Raw genomic sequence first — 25513 nt, forward strand, 5'->3', positions numbered from 1 at the left:
TGATATTTGGGGGGGGACACAGGGCAAAACCACATAACAGGGTCTCAGTCTGTAGCCCAGGCTGGAGTGCGGTGGCATGATCACGGCTCACTGCATTCTCAATCTCCTGAGCTCAGGCAGTCCTCTCTCCTTGGCTTCCCCAAATGCTGGGATTACAGGTGCGATCCCACAGTGTGGCCACTGGGCCCAGACAAGATTGCTTTCTTGATTTCTTTTTTGGATAGTTTGTTGTTAGTGTATGTGCTGCGATGAACACTGCTGTACAAGTATCTCTTTGAGACACCGCTTTCAGGTCTCTTGGGTAAACACTCAGAAGTATAACTGCCAAATTATATGGTAATTCTATTTCACTTTTTTGAGGAATCTCCTCTCTTGAACCTCTCCAACCAGGCGCTAACCCCATTACTCCACTGAAACAGCTCTCATCAAGGCTGCTGTAACCTTTACATCCACTGGGTACTTCTCATCTCACTTGGCCTCTGGGACAATGTCCAACTCCTTTTGCTGGTTCTGCATCTCAGTGACCTCTCAGCACTGGCTCTGGTTCCCTTGGTGATCTCATCCAGCCATGTTCACATCATTGACACACTGACAACTCCTGAATTTATATCTCCAACTCAGATCTTGAATTCCAGACTCAGATCCAACTGCCTGGTTTACTTCTCCCCGTGCATGTCAAATAGGAACTTGAAATGTGCTGTGCCAAGTTGGGACTCTTAATTCCCTAACTTCTCTCCAGTCTTCTCCATCCAGAGAATGGGGGCGCCAGTGCTTTCCTGATGGACAAGTTTATGATGGAAAGATCCACCATCACCACCTGCACCTACTTTTCACTAAACATGGGACGACCAGAGGGCCTCCCAGTGCCATGCAACAGGAAGCACACAGCACCACCTAGGAGCAAAAGGTACACCAGAATCTGGTGGAGCCGCTGGAGCTGCACAGCCCAATGCAGCCCCAGGCAGCACCTGAGCCTGTGAACCAAAGCTGAGACGCTACCTGTGCAGAGTACAAGCCAGATTCCAAAGGCTTAATGCAATAAAAAGAATATAACATCTCTCATTAACAATTTTTTATATTGATTACATGCTGAAATACTCTTTTGATATATCAAGTTACATAAAATATATTACTGAAAATGATTTTACCCATTTCATTTTTAAAAAATGTGGCTAATATAAAATTTAAAATTACATATGTGGCTCATATTACATTTCCAACAGCACTGTCCTAGAGCTAATTTTTACTCACAGGAAGTACAGAGGAGAGAGGAACAAGTGAAATGACACTGGAAGGAAGCAAGCAGCCAGACTGTAGGATGCTCTACTGATCCAGTGCCTTGGTTTCCATAGCAACATGGCAGGGAGGCAGCTTTCCAGATGGAAGGAGGTGTAGGAGGCAGAACACCCAGACATAGTGTGTGGACTCGGTAGATCTTGATTCAAACCAACCAATTGTAATATGACACTTTTTGACATAATTGGAAAAAAGTTTATTATGTTTTAGATATTAGATGATACTAAGGAATTCAAGTTAATTTGATTAGATGTGAAAGCATTGTGGTTGTGTGAGAAAATAGTGTTGCTTTAGATGCGCACACTGAAGAGCGAAGTGACCCTGCACCTGGAATGTGCTTTAAAATACTATGAGCACAGACACCCAGAAAAAGAAAGAGACAGCCAGGTGAAGCAATACGGTAAAATCTTGTTGAATCTGGGTGACAGATGTATTGGTGTTCTTGGTACTAGTCTCTCTAATTTGGGGTATGTTTGACAATTTTTAAATTAAAATTCATTTTTAAAACCTCCAACTTAAAGAGTATGATACATGTTGCATAAATTAATTTCAGTCTATACCTTAGGGGCTGTGAATGAGCTACTGAACTCCCCTAATCAGAAACCCATGCCCCAGAGTGACCCGATAGCATTTCAAGGAGGATGTGGAGGACAGAGGGCAGAGTGCTCAGCAGAGGCAACCAGGTTTCCCCCCAGAACCTGACATTTACCCAGCTTCCCACACTGGCACAGGTCAAACCTCGACATCCACTCTGGTTATGCAGGGGAAAACCCCAGGACTATCTTTGATCTCTCTCTCCCATCCCATATTCAATCCATCAGCAAACCCCACAGGCTCTACTTGCAGAAGGCATGCAGAATGCAAGTACTTCTCTCTACCCCTGCAGCCCACGGCTCCACTCTGGTCTGGCAACGTTCTTCTCTCCTATGGTCACTGTGCCAACGTCCAGCCTGGTCTCTGGCTTCTGCTCTTGCCCCTGCTGGTCTGCTGCTCCTACAACCAGCCCCGCCCAGGCTGTGATGGTCATTCACGCAGGAATCAGTGTGAAGGGTGCCCCCAGGGCTTCTGTAACCTGCCCGGCCGTCCAGGGCTATCCTCCACACAGTGTGAGGAAGAATCCTCTTAACACAGGCCAGAGCAGCCAGGTTTCTGTCAGAGCTGTCCAATAGCCACCCCTCTTGCTAGGGTGAAAATTCAAGTCTTACAGCTGCCTAGACAGCGCCAGGGAGTCTCGCCCCCAGCTGTCTCCCCTCCCTCATTTCTCCCCACTCTTCCTTTGGATCTCTCTGCTCAGCCACAACAGCCCCCATGCTGAGAGTCAGCCAGGTCAGGCTGGCATCATTCATCATTCTCCACTGTTGCACCTGCTGTCTGTCCCACGGCCATGAACATCGCCTTGCCCAGGAGCCCTCCTCTGGCACTCCACAGACAACAGCAACCTCTCCACTTGCCCTCCTTGCTCCTCTCTCCAACCTGTTTCCTCTGGAGCCCTTTCCAACACTTGGCATGTTACAGAGCTGTCTGTTCAGCAGTTTGTCTTCAGGGTTACAGAGGGTAGGGACTTTGGTTTGTGCACTACAGTGTCCCCAGTGCCCGGGCAAGTCCCCAGCACAGAGAATGTGCTAAGTAAAAATCTGCCCAGTGGATGGATGGATACTTAAAAGAATAACCTTTGAGATGAGGACTCATCTCTTTTGAAGGCTGCGGTATATTAGGACATGCCGGGGGTAATCAAAGATTTCTTTGTTGAATCAGAGGGAAAGTGAATACATAAAAGAGTGGGTAAATGAACTCAGCCCGAGTGGCACAACCAAGGGCTGGTGAGGCCTGAACAACACTGGCCCCTGTGGAGCCTGCGAACTGCGGCAGGGAGAGAGGAGGCGATGGGCCGAGGACTCAGGTGAGAAATGTGACATGTGACTATCCTTCACAGTCTGCATGGACAACAACCGGGAAAACTCACCTTTTTCTCAGAAAAACAAAACACCTGTGAAAGTTTTACTGGGTATGCACTCAGGCTGACCCACAATTGCCTCTCACACCACAGAGTTCTTTTTTTTTTTTTTTTTTTTGAGGCGGAGTCTCGCTCTGCCGCCCAGGCTGGAGTGCAGTGGCCGGATCTCAGCTCACTGCAAGCTCCGCCTCCCGGGTTCACGCCATTCTCCTGCCTCAGCCTCCCAAGTAGCTGGGAGGCGCCCGCCATCTCGCCCGGCTAGTTTTTTTTTGTATTTTTTAGTAGAGACGGGGTTTCACCATGTTAGCCAGGATGGTCTCGATCTGCTGACCTCGTGATCCACCCGTCTCGGCCTCCCAAAGTGCTGGGATTACAGGCTTGAGCCACCGCGCCCGGCCACAGAGTTCTTTTTTTTTTGAGACAGAATCTCGCTTTGTTGCCCAGGCTGGAGTGTGATAGCACAACCTTGGCTCACTGCAACCTCCACCTCCCGGGCTCAAGCAATTCTCTTGCCTCAGTCTCCTGAGTAGCTGGGATTACAGGTACCCACCACCACGCCCGGCTAATTTTTTGTATTTTTAGTAGAGATGGGGTTTCACCATGTTTGCCAGGTTGGTCTCTAACTCCTGACCTCAAGTGATCCGCCTGCCCTGGCCTCCCAAAGTGCTGGGATTACAGGCGTGAGCCACTGCGCCTGGCCTACAGTGTTCTTAGCTGGGCACAGTTGTAGGAGGGCAGGGAGGGGCTGCTCTGGGGCCAGGCTTTGACCCAGCCAGGTCACAGCTAAGGGGGCTCTGAGGCTGGCACCACAGGAGCTTCCAAACCATGGTCCAGCACCTCCTCTAGTTCCAGGGGCCGGCCAAGACCCAGGGCAGCCTCCGTGCTGACCACAGATGGGAGGCAATGAAGGATGGTGACAAGGACGCCTCTTCTCATGCCAGCCATGCCTGTTTCCGGAACTCCTTCAAGGCAGCGAGAACAACGGGACTGATACATGCATTGCAATATCACCCCAGAAAGGAAGCAGAAGGAAAACTTCCTGAAAAGATGGGAATCTTTCAGGAACTTGAGAAAGTGAGGTGGGGTAATCAATCATTTTTCCTTCCCCTGAGGAGCCTTGTCATCACCGCCTGCTTTGAGGGGGATCCTTGCCACACAGTCACGCAGGCTCTGGCCTCCTTCCTGGGTCTGGGCTGCTCAGGCTGGGCTGGGGGTGGGTGGGGATAGTTTCTGGGAAGATGGTTTCAGTTGCTCATCACAGGCAAGAGAGACAAAGAAAAGTTGAGTTTATGTAACTCCCCCAAGTTCACAAAACAAATACCTGAACTGCGTGAACTGCGGTATCTTTTTTGTTTTATCTTGTAGAGATGGGGGTCTCACTACGTTGACCAGGCTGGTCTCAAACTCCTGGCCTCACGGGATCCTCCCACCTTGACCTCCCAAAGCGCTGGGATTACAAGCAGGAGCCAACGGCGCCTGGCCATGAGGCATCTTGTTACACCAGATTACAATGAACACCCCAGATACTTGTAAAACACTTTTGATGTGTGCCACGTAATTTCAGCAAAGAACAATCCCTAAATTAGGGAAAGAGCAGCATTAGGGTGTCGGGAGAGAATCAGCAGCTGTCAGGAAAACACGCTCTGAGTCGCAGCTATTTCTAGACTCCTGCGTCCTTAGAACACAGGTGCTGAGTTGCCTGCTAGGGGAAGGGCGAGGGCTCAGGGCTGCCTGGGTCCACAGCTGGCTGAGAAGCACTAAAGTCATTCAAATGGCACTTGAACGTGGAAACACGTGAGTGGAGTGTCAGAACCCAAGTAAAGAAAGCAAAGCAAAACCAACCAAAACCAAGCAAAAAGACCCGTGGACTCATACGCTGCCTCTGTTTCTGGTTCGGAGGCCACTACTGTCGGAAGTTGTACTGATGGTTCAGAATATCAAAGAAACGAGTAAGTTCTTCCCCCAGATTCTGGAAAAATTCACAGGCAGATGTGGTTCCTGCTTCAAGAACGGTTTGAAATGCTGTCTTGGCAGCAGCCCCCACCTCTCATGGAAATGCCATGAAGATATAAAGACCGCAAAACCCAGCGTGCAGTGAGTGGCCAGCCACAGGGCGACAGGGCGCAACCCTGCCCCTGCTCCCTCCACCCTGCCTGCAGTGAGTGCCCGGCCACAGGGCGACAGGGTGAGACCCCGCTCCTGCTCCCTCCACCCTGCTGCAGGGGGTGGGGGGACACCCATCTGAGGGAAGGGATACCCCCTCCTCTCCCAGCCCTGCACCAGTGGGTGGGCTCTTTTTCCCCTTTTCTGCTTTGCACAAAGGCCCTCACATTGGCTAGAGGAGCCCACCTGGCACCTTCCCACCATCTGAGCCCAGAAATGATGTGTCACTTCTGGGCAGAAGTGTTAAGAGCCAGTGAATGAGTCTGTGCTGACAGCAGAAGCTGTGAGAGCCATGTCCCACTGGGCAGGGACTGAGACGACAGTGAGCAGAGGCCCTGCACAGCCCCGATGGCCTCCAGTGTGCCCAAGAGAGAAGCCGTGGTCACTGTAGGCCTCTGGGTCTTTAGAATGTTTGTAACAGCATCAGACTTGGCCTATCCTGCCTGACACAAATGGTTTCAGATGCTAACATTGGAGAAAAGAGAATTCAAAGTGAAAAATGTCAAAGAGGAAAAGGGAAGCAGAGGATGCTGTTAAGTGGGGAAGTTTACAACAAACCATCATGGTCAGGAGCCTTTATGAACCGAACATTACAGTAAATGTAGAAAGCAAAACTATTAGAAGGAAAAATCAACAGAACAATATGGCAAGTGACCCCTTTCCATGATTCAGTCTCTTCATTTTTCATATGGAAATAATAGTATCTGCCTGTCTCAGTCTGCTCAGGCTGCTGTAACAAAACACCACAGACTGGGTGGCTTAAACAACAGAAATGTATCTTCTCAGAGCTTTGGAGACTGGGACATTCCAGATCAAAGTGCCAGCAAGCTCCTGGCTTGCAGATGGCCCCTCGCTGTGTGCACACACGGCCACACTTTGTGTGCATGCCGAGGCAGAGTGAGCTCTCTGCTGTCTCTTCCTACAAGGACAATAATTCTGTTGCATCAGGGCCCCACCCTTATGGCCTCATTTAACCTTAATTACTTTCTTAGAGACCCCATCTCCAAATACAGCCACACGGGGGGTTAGGGCTTCAAAATACGAATGGGGGCTTGTGGGAGCAAACATTTAACCATTTAACGAGTTAAGGAAAGGGCTTCCGTTATCCTCAGCAAACTCATGCAGAATGGGAAAGCGAAACACCGCGTGTTCTCACACACATCGGGGCTTGCCGGAGGGTGGGGTAGGGAGGGAGAGCATCAGGAAGAACAGCTAATGGATGCTGGGCTGAACACCCAGGTGATAGGATGATCGGGGCAGCAAACCTCCATGGCACACATTTACCTATGCAACAAACCTGCACATCCTGCATGTGTACACCTGAACTTAAAATAGAAGTTGAAGAAAAAATATATAATATATATATTTAAAAAAATGAAAGGAGGAAAATAGCTAGTAAATTTCCATCTTCCCTGATGACAATAATTGTCCCTGTAAACGAATCAGAATATTTAGTTTATGTTTTAAATAAATACGTTAACAATTTTAAAAACAGAAAAATGAAAAGGGCTCAGACACATGGTGCATATTAACTCCTTCACTGCCGCTACTATGGGCTCTGTTGTAGTCTCTTGTTATCCAGAGTCCCCACGGCGAGGAACAGAGCTAAGGAAAAGAAAAAAAGCTAACTGTCTCACAGGAGTGGAGAAGCAGGCCAGAGCTTAGGGACCGGTCCATTTGCAGTGCTCCCTAGAACCCAGTGGACAAGGCTTTGTAAACATTTAGTGTTGATATTTTCGAGGGAAAGGTCACCCTTCTCTGCAATCCAGATGTTTCATCTTTCATAGTCTGCTCTGCATTTCTTTGATCTGTCTCACATTCCATTGCTCATCCTTGTTTAAGATAATTTCTAAAAGGGAGTAACTGAGTACATCATGAAGACTGACATTGAGTTAGGATGAAGAAAGTCGTTATTCTTTCCACCCATCATAAAACCTTCATTCAAGTAATAACCTAGTATTTAGCCACCCCACCTCCCAAAAGAAGACAAAGTTAACGAATTATCTCCCAAGTATATCTTGTTTTCATCCATGTCAGGGTCCAGAGCACAGAGAGGGCTCCTGTAGGAGCAGCTACCCCGGCACCTCCTTTGTCGCTGCTGGCTCTGGCAGTGGCAAGCTGGAGGAGAGGGGAACGGTGAGGGGTAGGAAGGTGTCAGAGTCCACATCCCCAGCAGTGAGCAGAACACTCAAAGGTGTTTGTGAGACCAGGGCGCAGCAGCATCTTGGCAGCGAGGAGGGAAGGAACACAGCCAGGAGCATGAGGCTGAGCCACAGCCACTCCAGGGCTTCCCAGTCCCTGCTCTCAAGCCCACTGGTTGCACTGAATAACCTGCTTTTGATATTCACACTAAAAGAAGAATGACCTATCCACGGATGAATACTTCAGGGTGACACAGGATATCTGCATAGCCTCTGAGTATCTCTCTCCAAATTTACTATTGATGGTGATGGTTCTAACCTTAGGAACGCTAATTCTTTGATCCTCCTCCTGCCAGGATGGGCAGCCTGGGTCCACTTCCCTGGATGTGGGCTGGACTTAGTGACTTGCTTCCAGAGCAGGGAGAGGGAGAAGCAGTAACTTTATAGAGGAGAAACCCACAGACACCACCTCAGCCTGGTGATCCAGGTCAGCATCCCCAGTAAGAAGCCACATTGGTGCCATGCATCCCTGTGGGATGTGAGGGAAAGGGCGCTTCACCTCTTTGCGCTTCTTCCCCCAAATCCAAGACCTCAGTCTAATCAGACGAATCCAAATTCTACAAGATACCTAACAGCTACTCTTCAAAAGCACCAGGTGGGGAAGACAAGTAAATACTGAGAAACTGTCACGGATTGGAGGAGTCCAAGGTGAACTGATGACAAAACGTAATGTGGATCCCAGATGGATCCTAGAACAGAAAAGAGACATTAGTGGGAAAACCGGGAAAATCCTGTTGTCAGTTAAAAAAAAGTTGCTGAGAACAGGTTACGTATTCTCTTAAAGACCATTCTAACTAAGCTTTCCGGTTTCACAAAACACATCTCCAACATTGACTCACTTTTATTTCCATCTGAATTCTCCAGCCCGCCACCTGCCTCTAACCCATGAACACCAGCATAACTCTCCTCCAGAGGTTTTCAGTTACTCCCAGGGTGTCCAGGACTCCTGAGAAGCACGGCGCTTAGTTGAGGTTAAGGTCAGGCAAAGGTGGCTATTTATTGCACCTGGCAGGGTGTATTAATACACCTAAATTCCTCTGGCCCAATCCCCCTGCCCCAAAGGGGAAGCCACACGGAGCATGTTCTACAAACCTTGGTCCAAGTGACTTCAGCCCCTGGGCGCGTGCCATCAACCTAGCAGAGTTTTCCTGGACACAGTGATTGCCTTTTTAGGGAGAGCGAGCTCATTGCGCCGGCAGTGTGCAATGCAACCCGATTGCGCACACGATGCCCAGTGAGGCCAAAGCCCCATTGCTAGGATCATTCAGAAGATTTTTTCCAAGTGCATACATTGCAACAAAAGCCAGAGGAGAAACACAAGGGAGGAAAAACCATAAAAACAAGGAACTGGAACGAGGGAACAACTGTAGGAGTAAACAGGAAAAGGATTTGGTTTCTTGCTTTAATTTTCCCCTCCGTATCTTATTACATGCAAGAGGAGTAAGGTCGCAAACCACCCTGGCCAGAGTGAGGGGGAATCAAAACCAACATTTCTGAGAATCCACGCCTGGCCAAATTAAATCCTGCTTCCGTAAACCTTCACTTATATGTGACTTCTGACAAGACTTTTCAAATCTTTTTGAATTTCCAAATGTTATAGGAAGTCAGGCTAAGTTCCTTTATTCATTCACTCATTCATTCATTCATTCATCCATCTGTTCTTTTATTCATTCACTCACTTTCTGCCACTAAACCCTAGTGATCCAGGGTCTGCTGTGTGCCAAGTGCAGACCCACAGAGCTGGGGGTCCTGGGCAGACTCTCCCCTGGGAGAAGGGAAGGAGCCCTCTGAGAGGGAGCAGATCCTCAAATAGCAGCTTTGCCTAGCGGGAAGGTCACAGCAATGCTAACAGCTATGACCGAAGTTATTCACTCCTCAGCCATCTGAGCAGGAAAGAGCCACCCTCTGCTAATCAGGAACATCAGAGTAAATGCATTCTCCCATCTCTACAGCCAGATACACCAACGGCATCCATCTACCAAAGGCAGAACTTCTGACGGTGAGGGTGCGCCCAAATCGTCCAGGGGTGTGTCAGAAGCCCAGATGGCTGGCTCCACCCCCAGAGGTTCTGAGTCAGTAGCACAGGTGGGGCTCAAGACCCAGCATTTCTAGCAAATTCTGGGTGGTGTAGATCTCCTCCAATTGCAGAAGAAAGCAACAGCATCGCCAAAAGAGGCGTAGCGAGTGCGCGGTGGCCCTCTGGCCCGTGAGCACACGGCTCCATGTTCAGAAGCAGTTACAAACTAGCCTGAAACATCTGAGTGTTTAAGAATTTATTTTAAACTTTTCTGACAATAATATCACCACCATCTCACAGCTGTAAAGCCCTTTAGGCGTTATGTGCATCATCTCAAATGTTTTCTCATTGGGACCTCATGTGAACTCTGTGAGGTTAGCAGACAGATTTATCCCACCTTATAGAGGAGGTGGTAAAATGAGGGTGGACTTGGCCCTGCAACCTTTCCTCCCTTCTCCAGGTAGCCTGGAGCTGGTGTACGAGTCCAGATCCTGCAACCTGGAGCCTAGGATTGAAGACCTAGAGTTCAGAACCTGAAGCCTGGAGCCTAGAACCAGGAACTGGGAACCCTTAGCCTAAACCTGGGGCCTGGAACCTGAAACCCTTAGCCAGGAACCTTAAACCTGGAACCTGAAACCCTTAGCCTGGAACCTGGAACTGGAAGCCTGGAGCCTGGAACCTGGAACCAAAACCCTTAGCCTAGAACTTGAAACATGGAACCTAGAACCTGAAGCCTGGAGCCTGAAACCTAGAACAGGGAGGACTTATCCTAGAGCCTGAAACCTGGAACTGGGAGCCCTTAACCTAGAACCTGGAACCTGAAGCCTGGAGCCTGGAGCCTGCAACCCAGAACCTGAAACCCTTAGCTTGGAACCTGGAACCTGAAACCCTTAGCCTGGAACCTGGAACTCGGAATTTGAAATCCTTAGCCTGGAACCTGGAACCTGAAACCCTAGTCTGGAACCTGGAACCAAAACTCTCAGCCTAGAACCTGGGACTGGGAACCTGAGGCCTGGAGCCTGGAACCTGGCATGGAGCCTAGAACCTGGAGTGAAGCTGGGGGCAGAAGCCAGGCCTCAACCTCTGAGTCTGAAAGTCTTTGAGCACAGGTGGCAGACGGGGCAACTGCACACACACGGTCCTTAGCCAGCATGATCCCTGAAGGTCCATCCTAAGGCCTCATGTCTGCATTGCCTCATACGCTCCTCACAGCCACCCAGTGTCGCCTTTCCTTGCCAGGTGGAAACACTGAGACTCAGAGATGCTTGCCGCCTGTCTGAGGAGGTCTCCCGGCCACAGCACCCAAGGCTGACCCTCTACACTGCACTCTCCCTGGGTCCCCCAAAGATTCTCTCACGAGTGTGTGAAGTGTCTCTAGTCATGGGAGTTAGGAGGAAAACTTCACACCAAGAGAAACCCGAACCCTGCAAGGGCCCAAGAAAGGAAGCACACAGCCATCTAAGAGGGTGCCCAGGAAGTCCTCCCAAGGATCAGGAGTATCCTTATCTGAAATAACTTAAAAAATTTAAAAGCAGGACACAAAACTGTACAATATACTGTGCATGTTATATGTTACTTTAACCTGGTATACTTTAACACATTTTTAAAAATCTTACTTAAAAAAAAAGCTATTGGTAATACAGAGTGCAACCTGTTGATCTGCGAGGCAATCCTCCCACCACACATATATTCAATATAATTTATTAACTATTGTGTTCTATATAGGGAAAAATTGGAAAAGATATTTAGGAAAGAAAGATAGATTGAAATTTTAACACCAGTCACAAAAACAGAAATCCAAGGAGAAAAGATTGATTAAGCCTTAAACCAAAAGGAACACGATGTTTCTTCTTTTCTGAGATGGAGTCTCACTCTGTTGCCCAGGCTGGAGTGCAATAGCACGATCTCAGCTCACTGCAACCTCCACCTCCTGGGTTCAAGCGATTCTCCTGCCTCAGCCTCCCAAGGCACCAGCCAACATGTCTGGCTAATTTTTGTATTTTTAGTAGAGATGGGGTTTCACCATGTTGGCCAGGCTGGTCTTGAACTTCTGACCTCAGGTGATCCGGTTGCCTCGCTCTCCCAAAGTGCTGGGATTAGAGGTGTAAGCCACTGCACCCGGCTTGTTTTTTTTTAATAGAGAAGGGTTCTTGTTATGTTGTCCAGGCTGTTCTCAAACTCCTAGGTTCAAGCAATCCTGCCTCAGCCTCCCAAAGTGCTGGGAGGAATATCATTTTTAAAAAGAATATTATTGATTAAACCAAATAGAATATTAAAGCTGAGTTTTCAATCAGTGAGAGGGACAGTGTATGTGTGTGCTTTCCTTTGCAAATTGTACATAAAATAGGAAGCAAGAGGTAGAAACCACAGAGGTGAATATGCTGGAACATTCACATGGTTAATGATCCCTTCCTGTCTCATCCCAGCAGGCTGAGATGCACGCCTTTTGGCCAAGGGAAAAGAGAGCCCAGGGGTTGGAAGGGGCAGTCTTTGGATAGACACTGCAGGTTCTTGGGGTTCTCTTGCTGTGAACAGGAGTGGAGGGGCGGGGGCCACATAGTACTCTCTGGAGATCAGTTGGGAGGTGGTGAGGAGAGTGTCATGCAGAGAGCTGCGGAGACCCAGGGCTGATGCAGCAGGGGTTCCAAACAAGACAATGATCTGGTCATCTATTTTAAGAAGTTCAGCAATGTGCTTCTACAGGAGATATGGGGACAGTTTTAATCCTGTGGAAATGTGGCAGTCACTGATCTTTCTGTTGTCCAACATCCAGTCCCCCTTCTCATCTGGGGGGTGGTCCTGGGGGGTGAAGGATGAATGGGTCTCCAGCCCCACCCCCATAGGTGAGACTAAAGCTGGGGGTCTTCCCCGTCCCTTCTCCTGCAGCCACACCTGGATTTTGAGTCATCTGAAGATGCAGACAAGAGGTGTGTGCTGAATGTGTCGGCACTTAGGTCTTGGACTTCCTGCCTCCAGAATGGGGAGAGATCAACTTCCATGCTAAAGCCCCCAGTCTGTGGTATCTTGTTATAGACTGTCCCCAGCCCCGCCATCAGCTCAAGCACAATTCTAAAGCATGGCAAAGTGTAATCACATTGGAACCTCATGTCTCCATTCCCTGAGCCTGCAGCTGACTTCTAAAATGACTCCATCTCAGCTTCCAGGGTATGTGGCCCCCTCTGTACCAACTTCCAAGAGGTTTAAATGGAGGAAACGCCAAGAATGTGGGGTGGTCAGCTAGGGCTTTCTACCCTCCTTGCAGGAGGGCAAACAGTTGTAGCCACTGCCAGACCCAGGGTTCTCTAGCTGAGGGGAGTGGTTAGAGCTCAAGGTACAAACCCAGCAGGGTGGCAGGGGAAACCTGAAACGGAGATCCTCATTTGGGCATCTTCTTCCCCATGGGCCCTTTGACAATGTCTGGAAGCATGTTTGGTGGTCACAGCTGGGAAGCGGGGAGCTACTGGCGCCTACTGGGCAGAAGCCAGGGATGCTGTTTAAAATCCTATAATGCATAGGACAGCACCTCCCAGGAGAGAGAATTACCCAGCCCTAAATGTCAGTAGTGCCCAGATTGAGAAACCCTAACACAAGACAAAACAAAGAAAAAACTTCAGATACTGAAATGAAGAGTTGGAAGACCATGTGGCCATCACCTCATCTCAACTCATGTGGCAATTCCTCTGGAGCTGGCTCTAGGCATTGGTTAAAAATAGGCGGGTAATTTAGTAGGTTCTAAGAGGTCAGATAAGCCCAAAGATAAACAGTGCAGAACAAGGCTGGGGTGAAGTGGCCCATTATTTCCGGGAAGCCAACCAAGGACCTGGGCTCCAAGGCTAGGTTGCTTGATGGTGACGTGGCTTGAAAAATCTGATGGCATCTTACTGTCGATTCTTGAATTCAAGACCAAGAAATAAAAGTGACAGACTGTCTCAATGCCAAGAATGGTAACATGCTTCAAACTTATAAGAAGTCCCCAGGGATGCTGACACTAAAGACACACATATTTACAGTGACAGCCATTTGTGCTTTTATTCTGAGTTCATTTAATCAGTCCCAAGGGCCGTCTGTGTCCCTCTTAGGCATGGGAGATCATCTTTCCTGTATTTTTCTCACATGCTCCACCCAACCCCCATCTCAGCCCTGGGGCACGTCCCAACCAGTCAAGAAGCACGACTGCCTCCTTCTAGAGCTAACCACAGCCACCTGAAGGTAGCAAAAGACCACCACCATTTAGTTGCCACCTACCAGGCACCAGGCAGGCAGCATGCCCTGCAGCGTGTGGACTGTAGTTCATTACCATGACCGCCCCACACGACAGCATTCCTCTTCCTCAGATTAAAAAAAAAAAAAAGACTGGGTTGCATTCACTTGCCTATGGTCACACAACTTAAAAAGGCTGACCCACAGGTCCCGGAGACCACAGCCCCACAAAGGTTCCAACCTGCAATAGATCAGTCCATCAGTCAGTCCGGTCCACCTGCACTGGTCATGAGTGGTATGCAGCCCCATGTGTAAGTAGCCAATAAATATCCCACATTGCAGAACGTACCTCTATTACAATGTATTTCCACAAGGGAATTGCTCTGGAACTGCACTGGCCCACATGGCAGCCCCAAGACTTCTGTAGCTTTTTACATTTAAATGCATTGCAATGAAGTTAATTTGACATGCAGATCCTCAACTGCACTGAACGCATTTCAAGTGCTCAGTAACTACAGAGGACTAGTGGTTACCACAGTGCACTGCACAGATACAGAGCACAGAGTCCTATAGACAGCACAGCTCTGGGTGATTTAAAAATATGCTGGGGGTAATTTAAAGCAGTATCTTAGGGCAGAGGTCCCCTACCCCCAGGGCACAGACTGGTACCAGTCCGTGGCCTGTTAGGAACTGGGATGCACAGCAGGAGGTGAGCGGCAGGCGGGTGAGTGAGCAAAGCTTCATCTGTATTTGCAGCCACTCCCTATCACTCACATTCCCACCTGAGCTCCACCTCTTGTCAGATGAGTGGCAGCATTAAATTCTCATAAGAGCGCAAACCCTACTGTGAACTGCGCATGTGACGGATCTAGGTTGTGCGCTCCTTATGAGAATCTAATGCCTGATGATCTGTCACTGTCTTCCATTACCCCCATATGGGACCGTGTAATTGCAGGAAAATAAACTCTGGGCTCCCACTAATTCTACATTATGGTGAATTGTATAATTATTTCATTACATGTTACAGTGTAACAATAATAGAAACAAAGTGCACAATAAATGTAATGTGCTTGAATCATCCCCAAACCATCCCCACACCCTGGTCTGTGGGAAAGTTGTCTTCCACAAAACTGGTCCCTGGTGCCAAAAAGGTTGAGGGCTGCTGTCTTAGGGAATACAGGGTAGAGCCACGCTAGCTGTTCGGTCAGCACGGAAGCCCCACCTCCATAAGTGTCAACCTGGAAAACCCCACATCTTCCCAGATGCCTAAGGAATATCATCAAAGAAAGTGAAAAATAAAAAGGAAAGAAGTCAAGGACAATGATGGCAAAATTGATAAACCTACATGATGGTTAAAAATACATGAACAAAGTTAGATCTCCTGATGTCTTTATGTTTAAATATGATCATGACCACTATGTGATTGATTTTTCATTCACTCCCCAAGCCAAGAGTGGGTGGAGAGTTTGTAATATAATATGCCAGTGGAGGCACTGAACAGATCTGGCTCTCAGAGACTTGCTGATCCAAGGGTTTACCCGCTGCCAAGGCCATATCACATTCTGCCTACCTCAACTCTCCAGGTATTTTATTTGTTTTATGGAAAGTATATCTCAGATCTTAGAGAACTTTCCAAGCAAATAAATGGATTATTCCTTTTCTTTTTTTCCTCTTTCTTTCTTTCTTTCTTTCTTTTCTTTTTTTTTGAGATGGAGTCTCGCTCTGTTGCCCAGGCTGGAGTGCAGTGGTGCGATCTTGGCTTACTGCAACCTCTCCCTCTCTGGTTCAAGCAATTCTCCTGCCTCAGCCTCCCGAGTAGCTGAGACTACAGGTGCATGCCACCACACCTGGCTAATTTCTGTATTTTTAGTAGAGATGGGGTTTCACCATATTGGTCAGGCTGGTCTTGAACTTCTGACCTCAGGTGATCCACCCACCTCGGCCTCCCAAAGTGCTGGGATTACAGGTGTGAGCCACCATGCCTGGCCCAATTCTTGATGCCTGAAGCTATGAAAATCTCATTTTTTTTCACTATCTTTATTTGCTCACCTAATTTGACATTTTATTTCACTCTCAGTAAAAGAATACATAATGATGGGTTCCCTTGTTTGGGCTGTGTAGACACTAGAGGTCAGCTCTTCTTCCCTGGCGTATGTCTCAGATTAATTTTCAACTTTCTTTTCCAGCCTTACTAGTCCCTTAATCAAAAACAAAACTCCATTTGTAGGCACCAAATTAGAGAAGTCTGACTTGTTAACACTAAATAATGTTTCCTCCCAACACTGACATGGTGGTCAAGGGCACCAGCCTCAAAGGCAGGAGACTGGGTTCAAATCAGAGCTGCATGCCCCTGCCTGAGGAACCACTGTCTGGTATCAACACTTCAGCCACCCTGTGTGGCTTCCTGTTCACACTTTGTGACATCTCCCTTCCTGGCCTTTGCTCAAATTGTAGTCATGATGTTTAGTGCCTCCCTCTAAAATATGAAAGGGTAGCTGAGGATCACCACACATCTGGGAAAGGCTCCAAGATGACAGAGACCAAAACACACAAAGGAGAAAAAGAAACAGGAAGAAACAGACCAAGATGCAGGGAACAAAAAAATTTTCAGGAAAACCTCCAAATTAAGTGAATTTGCTAAATATCCTTAGAGTAGTAAGAAAAGGTACTGCATTAGTGAGTCAAGAAAGGATGTTATAAAGGAGAAATAAGGAACAATAAAAAAACTTAGAAATTAACTATAAAACAGGTAAACTTAGTAGAAGGAGTGGAAGGTAAAGTTGAAGAATCTTCCATGAAGTATTATCAAAAGACAAAAAAAAAAAAAAAAAAAAAAGAAGAAGAATGAAAAATAACTTGATGGGGATAGGAAAAAAATTCAAGAAAATTTCCCAGAATTTTAGGATAAAGGTTCCAGATTGAATGAACCAATGAATGCTCAATAAGTGGGGGAAAAATTGAGAATTCTGAGAATAAAGAGAAGATCCTAAACGTTTCCAAACTTTTTCTTTTAAATTTTATTTATTTATTTATTTTTATTTGAGACAGAGTCTTGCTCTGTCAACCCAGGCTGGAGTGCAGGGGTGTGATCTCACCTCACTGCAACCTCTGTCCCCTGGGCTCAAATGATCCTCCCACCTTAGCCTCCCAGCTAGTTGGGACCATAGGCACAGGCCACCATGCTTGGCTAATTTTTGTATTTTTAGTAGAAAAGGGATTTCACCATGTTGTCCAGATGGTCTCAAACTCCTGAGCTCAAGTGATCTACTCGCTGGCCTCCCAAAATGTTGGGATTACAGGCGTGAGCCACTGCAGCCAGTCACTTTTTCTTTTCTTTTTTTTGTGGAGATGGGTGTCTCACTGTGTTGCCCAGGCTGGTCTTGAACTCCTAGGCTTAAGTGATGCTCCTGCCTCAGATTCCCAAATAGCCGGGACTACAGGCATGCACCACCATGCCCAGCTAAATTAAAAAAATTTATTTTTAGAGGAAGGGTCCTACTTTGTTACCCAAGCTGGACTAGAACTCTTGGTCCCAAGCTATTCTTTCACCTTAGCCTCCTGAGTTGCTGGAATTACAGGTGTGAGCCATATGCCCGACTCCTAATTTCACTTTTTTGATATTTATTAGTTTATTTTATTGACTAGGTAATACAGTTACATGGTTCAAATATCCAGAGCATGAAGAGTAGCACTTGACAACCTGCTTCCACCTGCATCCCCACAGTCCTTTCATTGTGTTCTGCCAGTGATTTTTATGCAAATGCAGGAAAACTGCAGGCTTTCTCACACAAGGAACAGCATACCATTTTTATTTTCTGTATATTAATTTTTCCAATTAACAATACTTACTGGAAATTATGCCAAAGAACACACAGAGTTCTTCATCATTCTTTGGAAAATTATTTTTAACCTAGAACTCCATACACAACCAAAGTATCAATCAAGTATGAATGTAGAATAAAGACATTTTCAGACATGTGAATACTTAGAAGAGGCATTCTTACTCTGAAAGCTACTGAAGGATGTGTTCCAGAAAAATAAGATAGCAATCCAAGAAGGAAGATAATATGGAATCCAGAAAACAGGGACCTAACAACAACAATAAAAAGGGGGTAAAAGACATTCTCAGAATGGTGGCAGAGGGAATAGCAGGTGCAGGAAACCGCCAGGAGAACACCCAGACCAGACTGGATCTAGAGGATGGAGGTCTCCAGTGGGTAGATTTCTATGGGATAATAAAATGGAATTGATAGATTATCTGATTTGTTTAATCATATAGAACATAGCATTTTGATGTGTTCTGTTGAAAACTTTGTGGAGATATGTAGATATATAGATAGATAAGCTAGATAGGTAGGCAGATGAACAATGAAAAAGAAAATAAATCATCAACTGTAGAAGAAACAGAAAGTTGTATGAGGAAAGAAAGATTATAGTATACTGCTTGGCTCTGCAATTGACATTATTTACATAGCCGGCAACATCATCATCATTACCAGCATTTACTGAGCATTTACTATGTGACAGACATTGTTCTGAGGTATTTTTGTGAAAGATCTCATTTACCCTCATAACTGCCCTGGGTGAAGTATACTCCTAAAACTTTCCATCTTACCTATGGGGGAACTGAGGCACAAAGTTGATAAGTAACTTGCCCTAAGTCATGGTATAAGGGACAGAATGGGGATTTGAACCCAGGAAATCTGATTCTAGCACCCATACTCTTAAGCAGTCTGTCCTGTCAGTGAATATTCATTCACACATAATGAACTATAGTGTGATGCAGAGAAGGAAAGTAGGGAGCCCGCCTGAACTGGGCCCATGCACACCAAGTCCTGTCCTTCAATGCAGGAGCCAGTTGATAGCATCTACAATTGATAAACTAATGTGTAACACATATGCATGTTATTTATAAACAAGGAGATCATTACCAGATCATTTAGGGTCTTGTAGGTTGTTTAAGGACTTGGCTTTTACGGAGTGATACAAGACACCCTTGGAAAGTTTTTTATCATGATCTGACATATTTTAAAAGGACTGCCCAGCCTGCTGTGTGGGGAAGAGCCTGACGGTATGGGGTCGGGGTAAAAACATATATTACTCTGATGAAAAAAAATTAAATTTTTTAAAGATGAAAGGATGGAAAAAGAAGATGAGAGACACAGTAAGGCGGAGACAGATATGGGACTCTCTCTTCTGAAATGTTACCCCTGGTGGTTCAGAGGTCAGTGGGGGACAACATGTGCCAGGGATAGGAAGAAGGTGGCTTGCCTGCAGGACATGGCCTGAATGGGGTCTTGGAGGGAGCCGAGGGGCTGATCCAGGAAGCAGCCTGGGCCATGAACTAGCAGCCCCTAATTAACAGGTGGCCTCAGCCACGTCCCACGCTGTCTCTGAGTCTTTTTTCTCTCTGTCAGACACAGAGACTCTGAACTCTTTTCACAGGATATAAACAAACTATGGGAGTAGAGCTTCTAGAGTACCTGGTACACCTTGGGCCGTAGAAGCAACCTCCGCTCGCCCCTCTCTCCTTTCCTGTCTCACACTCACTGAGGACGGGCAGGGCTCACAGGGGACGGGCAGGGCTAGAAGCCAGGTCCTGAATTTTCCTTATCCACACCGCCTCTCATGTCCTCCACACACACATCCCAACCCTGAGTACCAGGCCAACGAGTGGCTCAAGAGTCACCCAGAAAAGGAAGAAGGGAGACAGCTGGCCCTCTGACAAAAATAGCTGTGGGGTGGGGCCCAGGGCCATCGGGGACCAGCAGGCTTGTCCACAGCTGAGTTTTCTGTGGACTCAGAAACCCAGAAGCATCTTTTGGGAATCGCACAAACAGCCCAAGGTCACAGGCGCAGTGTTCGCGCCCTCCAACAGCTCAGACTGTCGGTAAAAATCTGTCTGGAACGCCGGTCTTGTCACATTCCTAAAACCTGCAGACGATCTGCCAAAATGGGTGTTTGGCTTAGGAGAATTAGCTGCAGAACGGCCCTCAGGGACTCCACTGCGGCTGGGTTACACATGGAGGCATGATGTTGTTCAGGCTGGACAGTCCTATGTCCTGCCGGGCACTGAACGCCCCTCACCTCTCCCAACTCCTGTGGAACAAAGGGGCAGGGCCCGACCCCAATGGCAAACCAATGTCCAGCAGCATCCAGTTGGTGTGAAATCTGCTGGCCAGCCTCAGAAAAGCAAATTCATAGAGAAAAAAAGTCAGGAAATTCACTTTCAAATCAAGTGAAATAGGCTGTAGGGACAAGTCTGACATCTTGGTTGTGTGCAGGTGAATGCCGGCCCCAGGGTCACCTCACCTGAGGGCAGGGGACTGCATTGGGGACCCAGATTTGCATCTTGGCAGCCGGCCTCAGTCCTGGACTCTCCACCCCACAAGGGCCAGGTCAGGGTAGTGCTGGAGAGAGGTGGAGCGAAGTTTTCTCACTGAACCCCATTTCTCGGCTGTTCTGGAAAAGAATACATGCACCCCACCCCCAGCCTGGTTCTCCAACAGCCTTGAGGAGAAGAGAGACAGGCTCCCTCCACCCAGGCTGATAGAGGAGAGCTATTTGGGAAGGACAGGGAGAAAAGAGGAATGAAAGGGGGACTTAAGATTAAAAGACCCAATATTTATGAACTACCCAAAATGAGGGGCACGGCTTTACGTTGGGTTCCAGAAGCAGAGCCCGTGGCAGGACTGGATGTGAGCCCCGTCCTAGCAGGGGCGTGAGGGAGGCAGGCCAGTCAGTGAAGGGCTGGGCGGGGAGGTGGCCTCGGCAGGAGTCAGCCTCAGTCTGGCCCGCAGAGAGTTCCGGAGCAGGAAACGCACCGCACAGTTGGTTGCACCTTGAAACAAGGCTGGGGCACATTTTGTGTCCTCACAAAATGGTTACTTGATGGCTGCAGGCTGCCTTGGGGGCAGTGTGACCCCTTCTCCACAACTGGACTCCTGTGTGGCCACAGCTTGAGTGAAAGATGGAGGCTGTGAGGCCTGAACAGCCAGCACCTGCAGGCCCACAAGTCAACTTGGGGCTGGTGAAGGGGAGCCAGGTGGGGCAGCAGGGCCCCTGTCATGGATCAGGGCCCAAGGCCACAGGCCACAGAGCGGCCAGCTCGGAGAGGAGGCTGCAGAAACAGTTATGGGCGAGAGGGGCCCCGTCCTGCTGGGTGAGGAAGGGGTACCTACCACAAGGACGTAATAAGCTCACCGCACTGTCACAAGGCCCCACGGTGAGTTCCTAATGCAGCCTGCGCAAATGACTGTTCCTGTTGGGAAAAGCACTCTTCATTTGAGAGCAATACTCTGAAGCGCATGGCGAGACCAGTATCACTTTACTCAGCTGCAGAGTGCTGAATGAAAAGTTTGGGATGCTACCAAAATGCACCAGCTGAATGTGAAACGCGGTAGGAGAGGAAAATCTATCTGCGTTGGAAACACCCCTCCCCAGATGTGGGAGGCGCAGCTCATGCCTTTGGTGCTAATGAGCTTCTCCAAGTGCGTACTGAACCTTTTTCCTGACAACATCCCGCCTGAATTCCACCGCAACAAGAGAGTGAGGAATAATCGACTTATGATAATACAGCATTTGCAAATAACTGTCTTTACTATACACTTGCTTAGAGTTTAAACCATAACATGGAAGCAGGACATCAGCTGCAGATGCAGAAATGCACTCTCCAAAGGCTGCCCTCACCGTGAGTCCTGCTTCTACCCAGAAGAGTGCAAAGCCCTGCGCAGTGGAGCCCAGCTCTTACCCTCGCTCCAGCGGAACTGGGACCCACATCCCTGCAAGGTAACTCAGGCTTCCCAATGACCTCGGCCCAGAATATTCCACTTACTCTCTAGAAGGCATGTTCTTGGGTGCCAGACTCAAGTGCCAGCTCACTCCTTACCACTTTCTTGAAGGCTCCCCAGTTTCCTTTCAGGCCCCCACACCTTCCCAAGTATTTCAGGGAGGCCAGCTCTCCCCAGTCCTAGGATGAGCCTGACAGGTCACAGAGTAGACCCACCCACCTTTCTGGAGAGAGCCACCAGAAAAGATGGTGTGTGGGCTCCACAGCAGCAGCCCAGGAAAGCCAAGGCCAGTGGCCTTCATGAAGCAAGTCAGCCTGAGGATGAGGCCACCCACAGAGGATGGCCCAGCCCAACCAGCTGCGCAGGTACTGTGGGAAAAAGGCTCGAGCCACTGGTGAGGCTGGCGGGGAATCCTACATTGCCTCCGGGCTTGCTGTGCTCCAGCCAATATGCTTCCCCTTGTCAATGCCTGTCCAGTCAGGGTTTCCGTCACAGCAGCCAAAGCATCTTGACTGGTAGATACAGCCTTCAAAAACTCAAAATGCCACTTCCTCCAGGAAGCCACTTCTGACACCACTGGCCTGCTATAATTCTCTCTGTCCAAACCTTCAGAGCATTGTCTACACCCTTTTTATATCAGATCTCTTCCTGTCTTCCGTTAGTATTATTGATCTACAGGTGTCAACCCCTTTCTGGCCCAACTCCTGGAGGGCAGGCAGGTCCTTGTCAGGTTCCTTCCTGACTCTCCAGTCTCCCCAGGACAGGAATTTGGATACTATGACTTGTATCTGTTGAGTCAAGAAGTGAATAAGAAAGCACTGAACCTAAGACAATTTTTTTGATTTCCATAAGAACCCCGATGAATTCAAGGAATAGATATTTGCCATTTGAATAGTGATTTTCATTTTCACAGTTGGGAAATAGAATTTAATTTGTACTAAAACATAAGGTGTCACACCTGCTCCCTCCAGCCCTGTCAATCTGTGCTACTCAGCACTCGTAACAGCTGCATCTACGGCTGGGTTTTACAGGGAGGGGTGTGTAAGGAGCTCTCATATTTACCCTCCGCCTAGTTACATACTTTACATTGCTACTCACTTTCTTTAATCCTGACAGCCAGGGGAGATTTATTCTTCTCCATTTTAGAGATGAGAAAACAGAGGCTCAGAGGAGATTGAGTAACTCACCTTCCTAGGATGGCACAGCTAGCAAAGAACTATGTCGTTTCAAAGCCCAGCTCTGACTCACAAGTCTATCTCTGTAACTCCAGCTGCATCTTCCTGGGTGGGAGGCAGGACCTGGGGCTCTCAACCCAAGGAGTGTTCCCTTGCCTTTCTTTTCAATTTATTTTATAAAAAGAGCAGATAGACTGGGCACAGCGGCTCATGCCTGTAATCCCAGCACTTTGAGAGGCCAAGGCAGGCAGATCACTTGAGGCCAGGAGTTCGAGACCAGCCCGGCTAACATGGTGAAACCCCGTCTCTACTAAAAACACAAAATTTAGCCGGGTGTGGTGGTGCATGCCTGTAATCCCAGCTACTGGTGACGCTGAGGCAGGAGGATCTCTTGAGCCCAGGAGGTGGAGGTTGCAGTGAGCGGAGATCACACCACTGTACTCCAGCCTGGGCAACAGAGTGGGACTGTGTCAAAAAACAAAACAAAACAAACAAAACAAACAAACAAAAAAAAACACCAGTGGATAAAAGGCAAACTCTGGGAACTTTCATTCTTCTCATTCTTTTGCCCCATAACCACTGACATCAAGACAAGACTTGCGAATCACTGGCCACCTCTGGCCCTTGGAGGGAACACTTGTTAGGCGCTGTGGTCAAATGCCTACATAAATGACTGTCTTCACGGGAGGGAGTTATATTCAAGCTACTATATTTAGCAAATGTCTATATTTAGCCAAAGGTCCTTTAAATGCCTTGTACTTCTTTTGTTTACTAATTAACGTAACAGACATTGATGAACACCTAGTATGTGCCTGGCTCTGTGCTGAGCTCTTGGGATACAAAAGTAAGATATTTCCTGTCTGGGTGTCACCTTCTACAGGTGAACAAATAATGATGAGGTATTCTGACTGCCATGCCAGGTGTGGGCACGCCATGGAGGGCCATGGAGCCAGGGAGACTTAGGCCTGGTGTGCTATGAGAGGGCCGAGAGTCTGGAAGGTCTCCTGGAGGTCACAGTGGGCTTCCAGCAATGAATAAGGGTTTGCCTGGAAAGCCCTTTTCTGTATCATACAGAGAGAAACAGAAGTCTTTATTCACTCAATGTTCAACAAATACTGTTGGCTGCCACATGTCCGTAAGAGCAAAACCAGGTATTTACAACTACAAACACCTAAGGATTGGTTACAGAGTTGATCCCCCAGAATATCTGACGGATGCAGCCAGACACCACAGTCCAAATGGCTTGGAGGTGTTTCCTGTGGGAAGAATCACATGTGGAAAAGCTCGCCATCATACCCAACACGGAAGAGAACCTGTGAGGTGGGCTGCAAGGCAGAGACTTTCTTTGCGTTCATACACCCACCTGGCACACAGTTCAAACGGTACAAAGGGAACACCGTCAAAAATTAAGCTTCCTTTGTCCCTCCGGGGCCGCAACCTATTGGCTCCCCTTTTCCCAAGCTGCTGCTCTCTGTCCCTGTACGGCTTTCTGGATGTCATGTACATTCTTTAGCCTTAAGGTAGAATCCTTGTGGTAGGGGGAAAAAAAAGGCATTTGTACAAATACCCACTTCTAGTGTGCCTTCAATTAGTCACAGGTAGAGTTAATCACCAAACATGATCTTAGTTACAATAAACTCTGCTCAGGAAACTTTAATGAAGACCTTTCAGTGTGCCTGGACCCGTTTGCAGGCTCAGTCCTGAAAGAAAATTCACTGTGATCCCCAAGTTCATCTCTGAGCTGCACCTTGAGTGACATCGATGGATGGATGACAAATGGTACCTGAGCAACTCGGCCATTTCGGCAGGGCCATGTGGCCTCCGAAGACCGTCCACTGCCTCCAGGTCCGGCCTAAGCCCCTGCCTCCTCCCGTGTGGCACAACAAAGCGGGGAGCTCGGCCAGCCCGGGCCACCTCGCGCGCTGGCGGCGCCCGGGTCCTCTCCGGAGGGCGCAGCGGCCAACGAGGGCCGGGGTGGGGGAGGGCGCGCAGCGTCGCGGGCTGGGCCCGGGGCTGGAGGACGCGTGCGGGATCCGCAGGCCGCCGAGAGCGGGGCTGGGGCGCAGCGCCCGGGGATCAGCGCCCCGGCGCGCGCCTGCCCGGCCCACCCGCCTGGAGCCGGACGCGCAGTGGCACAGACGCGCAGCGGGACAGACGGACGCCGGAGAGACCCTGACAGCCGCCCGGCCCCCGCGCCCGCCCCGCGACCCCCGGCTACCCGCCCGGCGCGCTTACCTCCCGCGCGATCTGGTTGAGCGCGTCGTCCTCCGCCGTGAGCCGCTCCCGATTGGGGAGCCGCTTGCGCCCCGAGCCCTGGGTGCCCATGTCCATCGACCGCGTCGCCTGCAGCTGCCGCGGGGCCCGTTGCTCCAGCCGCTCGCGCCGCCCCGGCCCGGCCCCGGCCCCAGCCCCTCCCTCCGCCGCGGCGTCATGGCGTCAGCGGGCGCTGGGCCGGGGACGCGGGGACGCGGGGGGACGGGGGCCGCGGGGACCCGGGGGAAGCCAGAGCTGGAGATCCGCAGCAGGGGCCAGGGACGGCGGGGACCAGGGACGGCGGGGCGGGGCGGGGGACGGGGGTGGGGGGCGGAGACGCCAGGTGTCAGGGACGATGGGGGTCCGATACCACGGGGACGCTGGGGATGCCCAGGGCCGTGCACGCGGGACCTGAGGGACCGGGAACCCCGGAGGGTGGACTCCGCGGGGACTGTTTGGCGGGC

The 25513-nt window shown here is 49.0% G+C and overlaps 1 protein-coding gene across 6 annotated transcripts in view; it reads right to left on the bottom strand.

Annotated features, from left to right (window-relative positions):
- Window positions 1–25214, bottom strand: part of LRRFIP1 (LRR binding FLII interacting protein 1) — a 167290-nt gene extending 142076 nt beyond the window's left edge. For 2 of the 6 annotated variants that reach the window (XM_033229733.1, XM_033229731.1), the window contains exon 1: window positions 25032–25203. In XM_033229733.1, coding sequence (XP_033085624.1) covers window positions 25032–25127 — 96 coding nt within the window. In that variant the 5' untranslated portion in view covers window positions 25128–25203. Of the gene's footprint in view, window positions 1–25031 lie in introns of all 6 variants that reach the window. The other 4 variants (XM_033229765.1, XM_033229745.1, XM_033229753.1 and 1 more) reach the window with 4 other exon arrangements.
- Between the last annotated feature and the right edge of the window lie 299 nt (window positions 25215–25513).

Source organism: Trachypithecus francoisi, unplaced genomic scaffold, assembly GCF_009764315.1.
Source record: "Trachypithecus francoisi isolate TF-2019V2 unplaced genomic scaffold, Tfra_2.0 Lachesis_group13, whole genome shotgun sequence".
In the NCBI taxonomy this organism is placed as follows: domain Eukaryota; kingdom Metazoa; phylum Chordata; class Mammalia; order Primates; family Cercopithecidae; genus Trachypithecus; species Trachypithecus francoisi.